General features: G+C 40.3%; 1 protein-coding gene across 15 annotated transcripts in view; it reads left to right on the forward strand.

Annotated features, from left to right (window-relative positions):
* The window catches only part of LOC120418809 (probable serine/threonine-protein kinase DDB_G0282963), a 79,808-nt gene that overhangs the window by 12,447 nt on the left and 51,028 nt on the right, over positions 1-16,333 (forward strand). For all 15 annotated transcript variants that reach the window (XR_005605622.2, XM_039581317.2, XM_039581307.2 and 12 more), the window contains one exon: positions 3,997-4,751. Coding sequence is in view for 14 of the 15 variants with exons in the window: in XM_039581317.2 (XP_039437251.1) it covers positions 4,674-4,751 (78 nt within the window). In the remaining variant the exon portion in view is untranslated. The remainder of the gene's footprint in view (positions 1-3,996; positions 4,752-16,333) is intronic.

The following is a 16,333-nucleotide window of genomic DNA, read 5'->3' on the forward strand; positions in this document are numbered from 1 at the left end:
GTTTTGATATAAATATAAACGTCACTCCCTCCACAGCATTAGTTAAGTCGGTGGTCTACCACCGAAGCGAGAGGAGCTCAGCTCTTCTCGCGAGCGCCAGCCTTCTCTCTTCCCTACAAAACCACGGGAAATTTGAAGGCAGGCTTCAGTCGGTGGTCTACCACCGAAGCGAGAGGAGCTCAGCTCCTCTCGCAAGCGCCACCAAGCGCTTGGCAGTAGTGACCACCACCTGGAGTGGCCGGAGGCCCCGGGGATGTTCCGATAAGGGGACATTTTCGGAACCATAAGAGTTGGGGCAATATGGGTATCAAACTTAAGGGATTTTGATACTGGACATGAAATTTGACATTTCGGCAGTAGTGACCACCACCTGGAGTGGCCGGAGGCCCCGGGGATGTTCCGATAAGGGGACATTTGCGGAACCATAAGAGTTGGGGCAATATAAGTATCAAACTTCAGGGTTTTTGATACTGGACATGAAATTTGAAATTGGCGGAACCATAAGAGTTGGGGCAATAAAGGTATCAAAATGTAGCTGCTCCTCTGTGATGTTGCTGCACGGTTACGCAAAACGGAAATGAAATTAAATCCAGCCTCGGAATCAGAATCACCTCGAAATTTACGAGCGATTACATATGTGTGTGTGAGTGTAAGCGCGTGCAGTTCCAAAATCTGAGCCTGCTGCGCTGCCAAATTGTTGGCCGATTTCGATCCCAAGCATCACATTTGGCGAACGTTATTTCAAACGGTAATATCTTCATCCAGACACATTGGAATTACATAATTTTGGACCATTCGATTCGGAAAACCTTCAGCAATTTTCTATAAAGTTTTCAGTATTGGCAGAATAGCTTTTGAGGAGAAAACCGCCGCAGCAGAACTGGTCGTCGACGATCGTGAAAAGAGGGGAAGTAGGGGAAATATACCCATTTTAATCACACTAAGCCGTTCGACCTATTCTCATCACTTTTGCTGTTTTCCGCTATTAAATCAACATTTTCAGGTGTGTCAACAATAATGAGTTGCTTGCTCACTTTTATTTGAGCTATTTATTACTTTGGAACAGTCAAAAACATTTTATTTAAGCTGAAATTCATGAGCAAAGTGCTGATAGGCCGATAATAGAAATAGGCTGAGAAAGGGTATAGTTCCCCTAATAGCGAAGTAGAAGTATAAAAATGCGTTCTACCCTTTCCACTCCACTTAGTTGCCACCGAGATGCTGAACAAGTCGGGTCGGCTCATAATTTCTGAGCCGCGGACGGGTGAAGCAGCAGCAGTACGGAGAGAGAGAGCAACGCAAATTCTCTCTTCCGGAGAAGGATTTCTTCTGAAAAATTACCTTTATTTTCTAGAGAGAGAGAGAGAGAGAGAGAGAGAGAGAGAGAGAGAGAGAGAGAGAGAGAGAAATGCGCGTTCACACACACATACACACACACTCCCGTTTCATGGTACACGCTGATTGGGTTCGATGCGTCGAGTTTCCCTTCCACGGATGTTCGAATGATGTATCTAAATTCGTCACCTGAAAAGACCATCAAAGACTGCGACCAGCTACAGATACACCCGGGGACGAGCAAAACCGCCAGCGGAGGCAACTTTTAGGCAGTGGAGTAAAATCGCTTAACCTATAAGACTGTGAAAATTGTTGTAGCCCTGTTGTATGGGTTAGTACAACGAATCTACTACATACGAGCTCGTGTAATTGGTCACGGCCCCGGGATGCACAGCCGGGTCAGTCAAGAAGCTTCCCCCAATTTGTTCGAAGATTTCGTTTACGCCAGTGGTGGCCAAAACCTGGAGTGGACGGTGCCCTCAAAGAAGGTTCCCCCGGGGCCTGGTGGGACATTTACAGAACCATACGAGTTGTGGCAATATGGGTATCAAAATTTATGGTTTTTGATACTGAACATGAAAATTGACATTTCGACAGTAGTGGCCACAACCTGTACTGGCTGGTGCCCTCGAAGCAGGTTCCCCCGGGGCCCGGGGGACATTTACAGAACCATACGAGTTGTGGCAATATGGGTTTCAAAATTCATGGTTTTTGATACTGAACATGATAATGGCCATTTCGGCAGTGGTGGCTAAAACCTGGAGTGGCCATTTACTTTTGTGTCCGAAGTTCTTCGTCATGATGGTTATGCCTGTAGCATTACCACTGCACCTTTTTTTTAATAAAACTTTGTTGGGGCCGTTCCGGAAATTGTGAAAAACCTTAATGTTCAAACTGCGATAACTCGGGAGCCACAAATCGTAGAAGGTTGATCCAGGACTAATTTTGATGAAAATTGGACGATGACAAATGGACAAATGAAAACTTTTGTCTAATTTTCACATTGAGTGCATATTTTAACTAAAGTTTGGAGCTTCCGTTTAGATCACTAAATATTGAATTTAGAAGGTTACAGTTTGAAAAATGAGGTGGGACGATTTGGATGAAAATCAGAATGCCTACTTGTTTTGATGGCATCATTAGGTCACCAAATGCGAGCTTGATTCGGGATAATGTACATTTTTTGCATATAAGTCATTCATGCGATATGGGCAGTTTAGGGCCCCATTCAATAGGGGTTTTGATTGAAGAGAAGTGAGTGAGCCTTAAATATTAGAGATCTTTTGCCTAAATGCATTAAAAATGTAAATATCAACATTTATAGATTTATTATTTGTTATTCCGATGCTTCTCCATTTATACAATTATTTAAATAGTTTATTGCAGAGGCAAATGTACTGCCAAAATATTGACAAGAAATGGTCCACCTTATTCAAGCTCAAAGGCTTATTATGTACTAAGCATTAAATCGAGGCAAATCCCAGAGCGATGAATCTCAACAATGGCTCGATTTTTTAAATGTCTCATCGCATTGAGAAATATCGTGAAACAAATTTGACCAACTTCTAAAGACAATTCGGTCCCATGCTCGAGATGTAATATAATACTGTCTGTACCCTGGTGGGTCTCCGAAAATAACTGTAACCGTTTTGCCGTTCCATGATGTCGCCGCCGCCGTTCACCAGAGCGCACGGTTGCAACCTTGTCAACATTTTTGTTTTTAATTTGGCTGAAGGTTGATGAGGCGACGATTGCGCCGGGCAGTAAGAAATCACGTATTTTCATTACTTGAGTTTTTTTTTCTCTCCTTGGCCTGTCCATTCGTCCATCCTGTAGAGACGTGGACGGACGGGCCTGGTCGCTCCACACAGCCACCGACAGCCCGGTCCGTAATCGGTGGTAACAAAAGCGGATCACAAATGGCGCAAAACCGCAGCTGCTCAATGGTTGGCTAATGGCCCCGCGCCACTAATTAGTGCAAACGCGATCGCTCAGCCATGTGCAGTCGGCAGCAGTGGTGCGTTGCAAGGATAATAAATTAACCGAATTCCGGCGATTCGGTCGGGGCTCCGTGGAACTGTTTTCATTCCGATCCGTTCATCCGTTCAGTGCGCAGGACGGACGGTCGGCGTTTCCAATAATACCGTGGTGATGCGCTATCTTCCGTCGATTGACCACACTCCACAAGGTCTTACTTATTTCGTGTTTGGCGTGCATGACTTAGGTTTTTTTTCAGTTCCAGCGAACACCTTCTGCAGTTGTTTTATCTTGAAGGTGTGCTGCCTGTCTTTTGTTTGTGCTCTATTTAAATTTTCAGTGCAGTTTTAATTTTCTGTTGAAATAATATGATGCAGAGTTACAATGTTTATCTCCATAATACAATCTATTGGAGGATGATTAGTTGAGCTTATTTAAAGTTAAAACTCTACACAGCAACAAAAAAGGTTATGTCATTTTCACAAAGGTGATTTGCATGCCCTTGCCTGTGATTATACCGTCGGATTCTTTGCTGTATAAAACAAATCTCAAACGTAAAAATCTCTTTATTTTACAATACTTGCCTCTAAACCCAAAGAACAACCCCGATTAATCCGATTGTAAAGTGAGATCTTGGAATTCACAGCAATTAATTGTTAAATATTTTCTCTCTTCTATTTTCAGGAACATCCATCCCGATTTAAGAGGAAATCTCCGCTACTACCGGAAATAGAACCATTTCGGGTGAATCGAGTGCGTGAGTGAGTCTTTCGAGCGGCGTGTAATGTCTTAAGCTCGACCAGAGTAGTGTCTTGGCGCGTATAAGTGCGGTTTGCTTGGGAGAGTTATCCTACCATTAGGGCCGGTCCGGTGAAGAAACCCGCGAGACCGACAGTGTCGAATGGAAATTGGAGAAAGTGTGAATCCAAACAGTAGTTTTTCGGTGGCCGATTCAGTCGGGTTTTTTTTTTTTGTTTGTGAGCTTAGGGGGCTGAATGGCAGTGAAAATGAGTCTCGCTAGTAACAGTGATTGGCCCGAGCTCGAGCGGCATACCGAAACCGTTGATAAAAAATGCCGCTAATTTTCATCTCGTTCAATTCAAGTCGCCTTTCGTTCAAGTGCAAGTGAGAATCTTTAATCGATTTTTCACGGGATATTTGCTTGCTCAACGACGACGGCGACGCCTTGGACAGTGTCGAGCGTTGCAAACGGGGTCCGATAGGCATCTCTACGGATTGGAAATTAATTTTATTTGCCTATTTGCGATCGGATTGCGACCGACACGGGCACAAGGCAGCCTCTCCAATAAACATAACCACAAACACATACACGAACGGAACGGGACGGATAAAAGTTCGCCATGGATATAGGAATGGAGCGCCACGAGGGAAGTGCCACGATTGGCACTCTCTTCCAGCACATCGTCAACGATATGAAGGTAAGTGGTCCTCGGTGTATGCTTGAATTTTATTTACCCCTAATGCGGGATAGACCTCCACCCTATTCGGGTGCTCTCCAGGCGGGTACGTGAGAAAACAAAGCATTGATTTTTGGCAAGTTCATAAATCAAGTGGACCCTTAACACTGCTCCAGATGCTCTCAATCATGCTTGCCCAAGCCGAGAAGGGCACGTTCCGGGCAGGGAAATCACGTTTATGTTTTATACCTACATACAGTGACTTCCTGGGTGGGAGTCTTTTGTGTGTATTTGTGAAAGCGTGAAACAGGCATTTAGATAAAGGAATCGATGCTGGGTTTAATCTTCGAAGGATAAATTAGTTGCACGATTTGTTTTGAGCCAAGGAAACAAATCGTGCCAAGAACTTGACTAATATTTTTCTTTTGTAGAAATTTTATGAAAAGTTGATTATTTCCTCATAATTCCGTAGCCGACCTACGGATTTTGGATACGACTGTTATAGACTGTCATATTGAACCTAAAAACCTCACAGTATGATTGACATGATATAGACAGCCTCGATTATCCGAAGTTTTGATTATTCTGAGCTCGATTGTCCGATACTCGAATCACAATAAAACAAATTCTTATTAGTGAATTTATTATTTCTTAAGTCATTTTCGAGTTCAGAGACCCCAATAAGTCAAATGTAATAGATTGACTGTCTTTTTCATTAGTAGATTAATATTCTCAAAAAATATCGTCGTTAGAGCATTTTGTAGTCTTATTTGAGCTCAACGACCCATTTAATGAAAAGAAAAATTATCCGATTGTTTAAAGTAAAATGTTTGCGAGTTGGACATTAGCGCTTATCGTTTTCTTTGAGTTTCAAAATGAAAGTTGACCGAATTATGACAGGTTTTACGTGTAGAAAGTGTCCTGAACATAGGACAGCTTAACAATATCAGCTCGTTGAGCATTTGTTCTCGGATCAAAAGTTAATGCTGCCATGCTAATGACTTCATCATTGCCGGCAGCTAGGAGCTAAAAGATGGTGGTGATGGCTGAGCATGCAGTAGCATAACGTAGCAGCAAAAGTCGATCAATGAATCAACAGGAATAAATAAATAACTCAGCGGAAAGCGAGAAAATGCCTCTCAAGTGTGTAATAATGAATGAGAATGCTACCGATGCTGCCGTAGAGGATAGAGTAAATTCTGTGATGGTCTGTGTGAGTAGGAAGCGTAAAGTTTCTGTTCACAAATGCCGGCTGTTTGTGGTACGACTTGGTTCTCTTTTTTATTTTATTTCATCCTCCTCCTGCGAGAAGAGGCCAAACACGAACAGAACTAGTTGTTTTTGTTGACTGGGTTGGCCTGATGATGGCCGCCGCCGGTGCACCCACGGCACCGACTGCCCCCTCTGGTCTGGCCTTAGACGCCGGGGGAACGATTTGCTGCAGAGAATGACTGTATGCAGGCATGAAGAATACAACCGGATTGCATAACCGTTTTGTGTGAGGCGTGAATCGGATTTAATGGCTGTTTGTTTAACCGCGTTCCAATTCTGCAAAACTCGTGATCCGTCAGACGGTTTCGATGAACATGGCTTTAGAAGAATCGTTACGCGAGTGAAACACGTTCGCACGTAACATTCTCGTGGAAATCGGCCTTTTCAACTCGAAGTAGCGGTCGTGATACATCTTTTCGATGGTTCGACTTGGCATCTCCTTTCCTCAAACTCATTAATCGTGAATTGATATTTTGGAAAATCCTGTTACCAAGATCGCCGAATTAACATTTACATCTGCAGTTTACTGCCTAGCTCTACTCAATAGACGAATCTATGGAGAAAACGCCCACCAACAAAAAATTATGCAAATTGTCACACTGACTTCATCATGCAATTCACGTTTTCGTCCAATATAGCCGAAAACAAAAATCCCAGTCCCCCCACAATCTAAGCTTCTTCATAGCATGGGCCTGGCGGGCTTGACCCAGAGCCAGAGCGTTTATTGTTTTGACAGACAGTTTTGATATATTAATCGCGCACGCCCGCCGCGTGACTTCCATTATCAAGCAAGCTAAGGTACGATGATGATGACCACGGCAAATCAGTGGAAGCGCGCTTAGTCAGTCTAGGATTTGTTTGAGGAGATAGGTATCACTCTCGCTAGCTTCAGTCCCGCGGGTGCCGACTGGTGACACCTCAGTCACAACAAACCGTGTATAGCACGCGACCTGCTCGTAAAGGTAGAAACAGGGCATCGCGCCGCCGGCAGCAGAGTGGAGTTTAATCCAATTCATTTGTTGTTGCTGTTGAACGGATGATGTGAATTTTGAATCGAGTTTGGATTAATAGATTTTTAATGCAATCTTGTTTATGAGCATACAGGGACTCCAAGACACGATAGAAATAAAGTTGTAGGATGTTAGCAATTTAAATATGTAAATCTGCTAAGGCGTCATCCATAAAGTACGTACGCTCTCAGGGGGGGGGGGGAGGGGGGGTTACCGTAGGAGTAACAAGATGCGACAAAGGGGGAAGGGGGGGGGGTTGCGAGACTTTGACGTCACGCTAGGTTTTTTTTATGATTGCATAATATTAATTCGAAATGTATACATAATTAAATTATATCCTCTTTTCGAAAATAGTTTGCTTACTATTATTCAGAAGTATCACATTATAATTGATTATATAGTCTCATTTTTTTTTATTCAGCAGGAGCTTCAATATTTTGCGAATTCTAGCTCGATAAAAATAAATGCTTTGAAAACAGAGTGTTCATGAGAAAACTGCTATAAATAGTTTGAACTTATTAGATACAAAGCTGTGAAATCTGTTTTCAAGATTTTTTAATACTTGAATGTTATACCAGGTCCTCTAATTTTTTTTTAAAGATACAAAACTGTTTTTTTATATCGCAATGTTTATTCTAAAACGTTACTTAATCCACCTTAAGGTGGTTGATGCCTTCCTCACATTCATGTTGTATTTTAAATTGTATTTACAATTTAATTTAAGAGCTTTTTTTATTTATTTTTTTCATTTTATTTTTTTATAAATATTGTTTTTACCAGAAAAGCAATTTTCAATTCTTTTTTTACCAACTCTCCAAAATAAAGGAGAAATTGCGATTTTTGCGTGACATACTTAGGTAATATAATTTTTTGAGTTGTTTATTTTGTTATTGATACTATCAAGCCATTGAAATAAATGTGTGTCAAGAAACATTAAATAAGAAAATATACAGTAGCCATCTACAAACTTTAATAAAACGAAGACTTTTAATAAATTTCATACTCGATTATTTCACTCGCGAAAATTTCAAATGGGATAATTGAATCACGAAATCATTTGTTTTTGTAAATCCGGTTTTGGAAAAACTTACTTTTCTCGTCATTCTATAGTGACAAAATGACCTTCTTATCATCACCAAACATAACAGTGCTGAAAAGTTCATTATAGCAATCATTTGAGAGCTGAAAAAGTAAACTTTTAAGCACTTGTATCGTAAAGTAATACTATTCGACACTGTTTTGAGTTTTTGTTGACCAAAAACACGAACCACAACCTTTGGCTGGGAAACAAATAAAAAAAACAAAATTGACTTTATAGCTGTCGGCCACTATTGCTAGTACCAACCAATAGTGTCTTCCTTCTTTAACTACAAGGACTTCGCCGCCCTGGGCTACTAAGTGTTTGAGTACGGCACGGAGCGACGGCGCCGTACAATACACCGCGACAAAAGAAATAGCAACATATAAACAACACTCAACACTAGGAAAGATTTCAAGAGAAAACAATACACAGTAAAATAACAACTAGTTTTTGAATTCAAACTAAAAATAAAACAGTTTTTGCTTCAATGAATGTTGATAGGCACACTATACATGGTTAGGCGCTTATACTTACATCAAACCCTACGTAATGTACCACCCCCGGCCGAGTTAAAATGCGTAACCGGAAAAGAAGGTGTGCATGCCTGGCACGAACACTCAAAGCGTGTTCTAGCGTGTTGCTCGTACTGACTCAGAGCAAGGGTGAGATGTAGGTGTAAGGGCAGTGCGTGTTCGTCGGGAACCTAGTGCATAAGATCGATCAAGGCCCGTTCTTACACTGAAAATTGCGAATTGCGAATTGCGAAAATACGTGTCAAAAACACAAAGTGATAAAAAATAAATAAATCGCTCTACAGCATTGCCTTGGCGTTCTCGATTGCAAGGTTCCTACTTGAAACTAGGTGTCCAAAGGGTTGATAATTGAGTCAATTGCAAACCTCTTTTTACACCTTAGCTTCCATTCCATTTATTCGTTTCTCCTTGAAGTGCACGGATTGGTTATAATTTGAGTTTAAACCAGCCATATCTTTTCGTGACGGGACAACGGAATTAGCAGATTTTTTGGCGATTGAGGTATCAATACACATTTAAATTATATTAAAATCATTTAATCTCAACAAAATAGTATAGTTTATGCAACAAGTTGCAAAAAGAAGATTCTTTCACACGAGTTGAACATGAGTGAGGCACCAACCGCCTAAAGGTTAGCAATGTTATGTTTTCAAGGGTGGCATATCCGCATTTTTACTGGGAAATTTCGCAAAAAAATACGATTTAGCGTTAAACTTTTATTTCGGATTTTGAGAAAACTTTATCAATTTAAAACTAGCAAAAAAAAGAAGAGTATCAAATTTCTCTCAATTCAGAATAAATTTCACGTATCACATCACAATAATAAATCTTCGAACGTTCGTCGAACCAAAATAACACATCTGCCTTCGTAAGTAAGGCAGAACATTAGACATTGCTCAATTAGTAATCGCGTATACCTCGCACTCGTTTATGCTATTCCTGCGTACATTATTTTACGTTTCTTTGATTGGATTTCGGTACCTCTTGGTAGACTCTTTCTCTGTGGCTAAATGGTAGAGAGCTAAATTAAGTTTGTTGTTGGCGAACCGCCGCGCTGAGGTGCCGCTTCCGAAGCATGTCGGCTAAACATTAATGGCACATGATTTTAGATGGTTGGCCCACACAAAATCCGCGTATGTGCGTACGTATACACACCAACACATATGCAGAGATTGTGTGAATGTGTGAAAAGGAGTGGAAGGTGTTATTTATGGCGAAGCAGCGTGTTCCGAAGTGGGCACTCGCGCTGTGAGTAGGCAGTAGCTGTCGAGGGTTTATAATCTCTTGATCAATGAACCGCTCCTATTGAGGGAACGACTTTGAACTAATTCCTAATTGATGCCGCTGCTTCAAGATGGCGCCACTTATTTGCTCAGTTTTTGGAGATGTAAAATCATACGTGGACGCCTCGCCCCGATCCAACGAAATTGGAACTTGAAACAAAATATTATTATGTTTCGAGCGGAAATGAGCTGAAGAGTGAAAATCGCGCACAAGTTGTGGCGTGGCGTAGCGCGTTGAATGTGAAATAAGTGGCGGAGGTGTCACAATTTCCCGCCAACTCACAATCCGCCTCCGAGCGACGATCAATTGAAAGGATTTGTTAGCTTAATTTTCTGGTTTCAGCAGAATAGTGCAAGAACGCCTCCGCGCTCATTGAAACTGTTCAACTCAACAGCAACGACGGTTTGAGCCAGTGGGTATCGTGAGCATAAGCCAGCATGATCTGTTTTGTACAGCATCATATCATACCCATAATTGAGTTTCAATGTTGACGAAAGGAAACTTTACCACTTTGTTTTCTTCTTTGGTCCACGGCAGCCCAACTCAGTGCCGGTGCACAAAAATAATATTTTCCTTTTTTATGCAGCTCACGAACTAAACGGGAAATAATTAATTTCCGCACGGTCGAGCATAGACGAGTTGAAATTTGTGCCAACCTTATGACTTTCTCTTCAAAACCATCCAACACCACCACCCTAGCGAAAATCGTTGCTTGTCGTGAAACGCTCGAAGCTCAGGGGCCGACGTTGTATAGAAGATAAGTTATGGCCGTGACCTCACCCTATTTCACCGGATACATCCGAGGCTTAATTATGAACCCTGTGGGTAGTTTGAGACCACGATGCACTATGGTACATTGGGTGGCCAAGTTTCAAAAAAGTGACCTTCTCCAAATATTTTTTTGTATTTTTTTCTCGAAAGTAAACATTCTAACTAAGAAAAATCCAAATTTTCAAAGCTCTAAGTTTGTTCACTACGGAGATACGCAAGCTGAAAGTCAAAAAATGGAGTAAAAAACTAGCGTTTTTCGTAAAAAGGCTGATTGTTTAATTTTAACATAGCTCAGCCATTTTAAATATTTTATTAGGACAATTATACATCGTTGGAAAGGTAATGAGATAACCTTTGAAACTATTAATAGATAAAATTTAGTTTCCAAACCAAAAACTGAAGTTTTCATTGAATAACTGAAGCATGTTTTTGACAAAACTTATTTTTTTGTGTTTGTTAATCGAGTACTTTTTTTGCTAACCGATGCTAAACATGAAACTAAGATCACTTGAAAGATTGGATCATAATCTAACATTGCTGAAATTTCCAGCCTGCGATTTTTTGCGTTTTCGGAGATATGCCATTTTGAACATTTACGTTTTATCAAAATTTGCTGCAATCTACATATGCGTCCGTTTATTTTACTTGCTTTGCTACCTACTTCGTGGGCATCGTCGCTTCAAAAATCAATAACTGGTTTCAAGAATTCGTTATTGGATTTTTCTGTTGCCTACATTTAAAATTGAGTACCTTAGTCAAAATAAGGTATTCGTACCGAAGTCTTCCTGTGTGGATCAATCGGATCGCGCACTGGACTCGCAATCCAGAGGTCGCCGGTTCGAACCCCGGGGCGGACGCAAAAAATTCTAAGTGTAAATATAGGTATTCGGTGCCCTCTCCCCGTGCCCATACCTTCACACTTAGGAGACCCGGGAGGCGGAGTCTTGTCGCAAAAAGAACGATACACGCCTATGGATCCGTTGACGAAACCGCAAGGTTTAAGAGGGCCACATTATAAGGTGTTACGTCGATTCCGTTTTTCCGTACCGAAGTTTCTCAAGCGAAACTGGAGAATCTCAGTTTGATACCGAAAAAAGTTTTCAGCAAAATATTGACTCAGCATGATGAATTTCTGCGATCAATCCATGAAACTGATCCACATTTAAGTTCTATGTTGGTTAGTACAAAACATCATAAAAAGTACCTTTAACATATCCTGAAGCCGTCAGAAACTCTATAATCAAATGAATTTTCATGAAAAAGAACATTAGGATTAGTTAGAATATGTTTTGTATTTTATCGTTTTGCTTCATAATTATTATTTTGAATAAAATTAATTTTTGTTATTTGTTATTTGATTTAACAATTAAAATTTTCGCAATTTATGCCCGTAAGGGTGGGGGGGTCTCAAGTTATATGGCATGGACTCACAAAAAGAAACACACAGCAGTAAATAGTAAATATTTGACTAAAAATGAATTTATTACGCTTAACAAAATTTAGTTAGAGGGGAGGAGGGGAGGGGGGCGGGGGTGAAAGAAAGAGGAGGGAGGGGTTGTGTCCTTAAAGTGGGGATGTATTAGCTTATCCATAATTTAATAATATAAACTTGCAATACAATATATACGCAATTCTGTTGCACTTGCAAATGTATGAAAAGACTATTTATTATAAAAAATCAACTATTGAAAAACATGAAAAGTCATATATCATTTCAATACCATACAATTATCCAAATTTGTATGAAAAAACATTTAAAAAGCATAAAAATAATTTGGCCGCCTGTTTGTATGGAGATGGCCCATAGTGCGATGGCGAGAGGGGCGGCAGTAGTGGTTCGCGATTTTCAGTCTAGCCTTCAGGAGGGACGGTGAAAGCGAACGGACGGCCAGTGGAGCTCAATGCGCTCACCTATTGAGGGGTTCCGACTTTGTTCCGAAGCATAATTGCGCTGGCAGAGATTTGGATGAACTCGAAATCTGCGAACTGGCAACAACTGGCATGTTTGGTCGTGAAAAGCCGCAGGGTAAGTGCAACCTTGAAATTTGCAGGTAAATAGAGACGTCTTCTTGGTGATCATTTGAGGGTTTAAAAAACACGTTTGGAGGGGTAAATCAAATTTGGTACTGATTTTATTGTAAAAGGGCAAAGCTTGTTTTTATGAGCGCAAGCATACATTTCGCACTTCATTGATGCAAAGGTTGTTAAATTGATGTGTAAACTAATATTTTTTAAATGATTAGTGGCTTTATTTTCCAAAAACTCTGTGTGAGTTTATGATAATTGATATTTTTACTGTTGTTCATGAAAATTTACTTAGATCTTTAAAAATTTGTTTGACCATATTGTTTTCTGATTCTGCAACATAAAAATCAACTTATAATGCAAAAAACGGAAGGCACCTTAATTTAAGTTAAACTAAAAAGTATTTAGATTTAGCTTACACGAGATACTTTAATCAGGGTTGCGAATGAGCGAGCGAGCCAGAATCCGTGCTCGCTCATTCATGAGCATGAGGACTTAACAGGTAGCTCGTGCTCGCTCATGATCAATGAGCGCTCATCAGCAAATCAGGTAGATTTTTAGTATTGTTTATGAATCTGGCACAGGCCAATTGGCAATTGCCACTTTTGAAGATAATTTCATCGCGAAAAAGGGACATGAACGCATCAAAGTTACATTGGTAATTTAATTTTGGTTAACCGCGGTAAATTCATCAAATTATTCGTTGGCGTCGAACTGTCAAAAAATGATCGCGGATTGCGGGGGATGTGGTAATGGTAGATTTATGAAACTTTAATGTTGTCAGCCTATATATTTTTTCAGAGTTTGATAATTTAGAAAACTAGTTTTGAATAATTTCCTGATAAATGAAAAATGGCTGACACGCAAGTAAAGTGTCTTAATTTGCTAAGAATCCCAGACACTCTTTTTAGCTTATTTCACTTTAAAATTTAAAGTAAGCTGTCAAGGAACGGAATTTTTAAGGTCTTAAATAAGCTGTAAATAGGATGGTAATCGATTTTTTTTTGTATTAAAAGATATTTTTCAGCTTAATTAAATAGTTCACTTTCACGTGTCACTGTATTATCAACTTTTTTTTATTAATCGAATCATTTCTACACAGTAAAAAAGTGTACATTTGAAAGTTGTAATTTTGTAAGGTTGGTAATATTTACCTCTTGAATGTTATAATTTTACCTCGATTTAGACTGAAAAAGTTGCATTACATCAGAAAAATGGCAAAATTACACATTTTCAGAAGTAAAATTACGCATTTTTCTAACATAAAAGACGTACTTACCAGATGTAATATTTCTATGGTTTTTTTTTACTGTGTACAGATCTTAATGCAACACCTTAACCCCTTAACTCTGACTCCAAAACAAGTTTCAAAACAAAAAATATTACAAATAACTTCATCCAATATTATTAAGATTAGCCTATTCAAGCCTCCATTAGAAAAAAAACATCCTCGAAACTCTGCTGAAAAAAAAAGTTTTTATCGTTTACCCGTTACAGGTAAAAAAATACCGCTCATTTTGCTCAATGAGCAAAAATGAGCGCGAGCGCGAGCAATGAGCATTTTCGCTCATAAAATAAATGAGCAAACACGAGCACGAGCAAACGTGAGCTAGCTCGCGTCGCGCTCCTCCTCACGAATGAGCGAAAAATGCTCGCTCATGAGCGGATGAGCGCTCAAAATCGCAACACTGCTTTAAGTAAAGAAAGACGGTTGAAGGGTGGGCTGCTTTATTTTTTACCTATGGGACCATCCATAAACCACGTGGACACTTTTTTGGGAATCTCGAACCCCCCCCCCCCTTCGTGGACAATTGTCCATACAAAAAAAAAATCTTTTTTGTATGGAGCGTGGACAATCACCATACCCCCCCCCCCCCCCCCCCCTCTAAAGTGTCCACGTGGTTTATGGATGGTCCCTATGGAGGATGCCACATTTATCCGATTCTTACCATTTCGTCGCCGTCGTGCTAACTTGTCGCACGTGCATTTTGGGCCTAGGCAACCAAATTCAAGCAAACTTTGGGACAATGCACAGAATGGTCAACCAAACAAAACGTGTTTGTTACATTTACATTGCGTGATCTATTTTTTTGTGTATTCAAGGTCGAACATCAAAACGCGTTTTCTCCGAACTTTAAAGCGACAGCACGACAGCGTCAATTTCTCAAATCTAGAATCTTCGTTAAATTTAGACACCATATTTCTTGGATTTTGGGGTCATCATAGCTCAACGACTCAATAACATAACGGAAAGATGTCCATGATTCGATTAACCGAAGTTATTTATTGTCTCGAGCTTCGTATAATCAAATCTGAATGTATTCCGATATCCGGATGTGCAGATAACCGCATTGCTTATAGGAAACGATAGGAACTACAGTCAAATTGATATGCTTTTGACGTAGAACTATGTCTTCATAAAATGTAAATGGTGTCAAAATCTATCTATGAGCTCGTACTATAATAGTTAACTCAAGGTAAAATTGTCAGTAATAGTTAATAGCTTTGTTAGCGGATGATTCTGGGTTCGATTCCCATCTGCTTCAACCTTCCATCGGATGAGGAAGTAAAATGTCGGGTCCCGGCCTTGGTTGTTGTTAGGCCGTTAAGTCATTCCAGGAGTAGGAGTCGTCTCCATGCCATAAGTACAAACAACACACCAAACCAAGCCTACTCCGGTGGAATCGCTGGCGGCGGTTGGACTCGCAATCCAAAGGTCGTCAGTTCAAACACTGGGGTGGAATGTTCCTTGGAGTAGAAAGAGGTTTGGGTGCTCTCCCCATTCAAATCTTCGGACTCCTTGGTTCGAGCAGAAACTTGCGATAGAGACCACAAAAGACCCGGGGGTCGTTAATGTGGATGGTTTGATAGATTTTTTTGATTTGATGTTAATGGAATTATTAGTAGCAATTGTTTATCGAAATTTATCTAAACAGCGTTTCTTACTCCTTCTGATGAGTACATAATGTATTAGGCAGAATATGACTTTAACCATGTAACTTTATTTAGTTAGTTTATATCTATATCCAGAGAAAAGTGTTAACCGAGCGTTTACATGCTCTAATGGAAGGTCATGTCCATAATTTCTAAACCGAAGGGATCCAATAAATCTTCCCTCTATACGCGATAACAACTCTCAACTCTCAACACTTTTTTGGTGGCCACGACAAATGCCCCAAATGGAAGCATTGACCGTCACGTGTCTGTTTGCTTTGCGTTTGCTCTCGCAGCTTGAGATCCGTGCACGGGATGTGGCGGTGCAGTGAAGAAAAAAAAAACAAACAAATATTGAGCACTTCCTCTCTTTGGACGGCAATTGAGGGTATCAGCTTCAACGTATGTGGGGAGAAACGCATCATGCAAAGAGCATCAGCCTTCGTGTATGTGTTTCGTGTAGCCACACATCTATGTTGGGCATTATTTTGTGGAACACACACAGAAATGTTCGGGAAAGAGAGAGGACAGCGCATTGTGGAGTAGCATAGAAGCTCCGATCATTTTTTTAATGATGCCCTAGACGAGTTGGTTTGTCAGACCATAATTTTCATTATAAACACTTCCTGGAAGTCTCAATCGACCAGTTTTTGGATTATTATAAGTAAAATGCGGTCAATTTTATTCTTTCGG

Source organism: Culex pipiens, chromosome 3, assembly GCF_016801865.2.
Source record: "Culex pipiens pallens isolate TS chromosome 3, TS_CPP_V2, whole genome shotgun sequence".
Classification (NCBI taxonomy): Eukaryota; Metazoa; Arthropoda; class Insecta; order Diptera; family Culicidae; genus Culex; species Culex pipiens.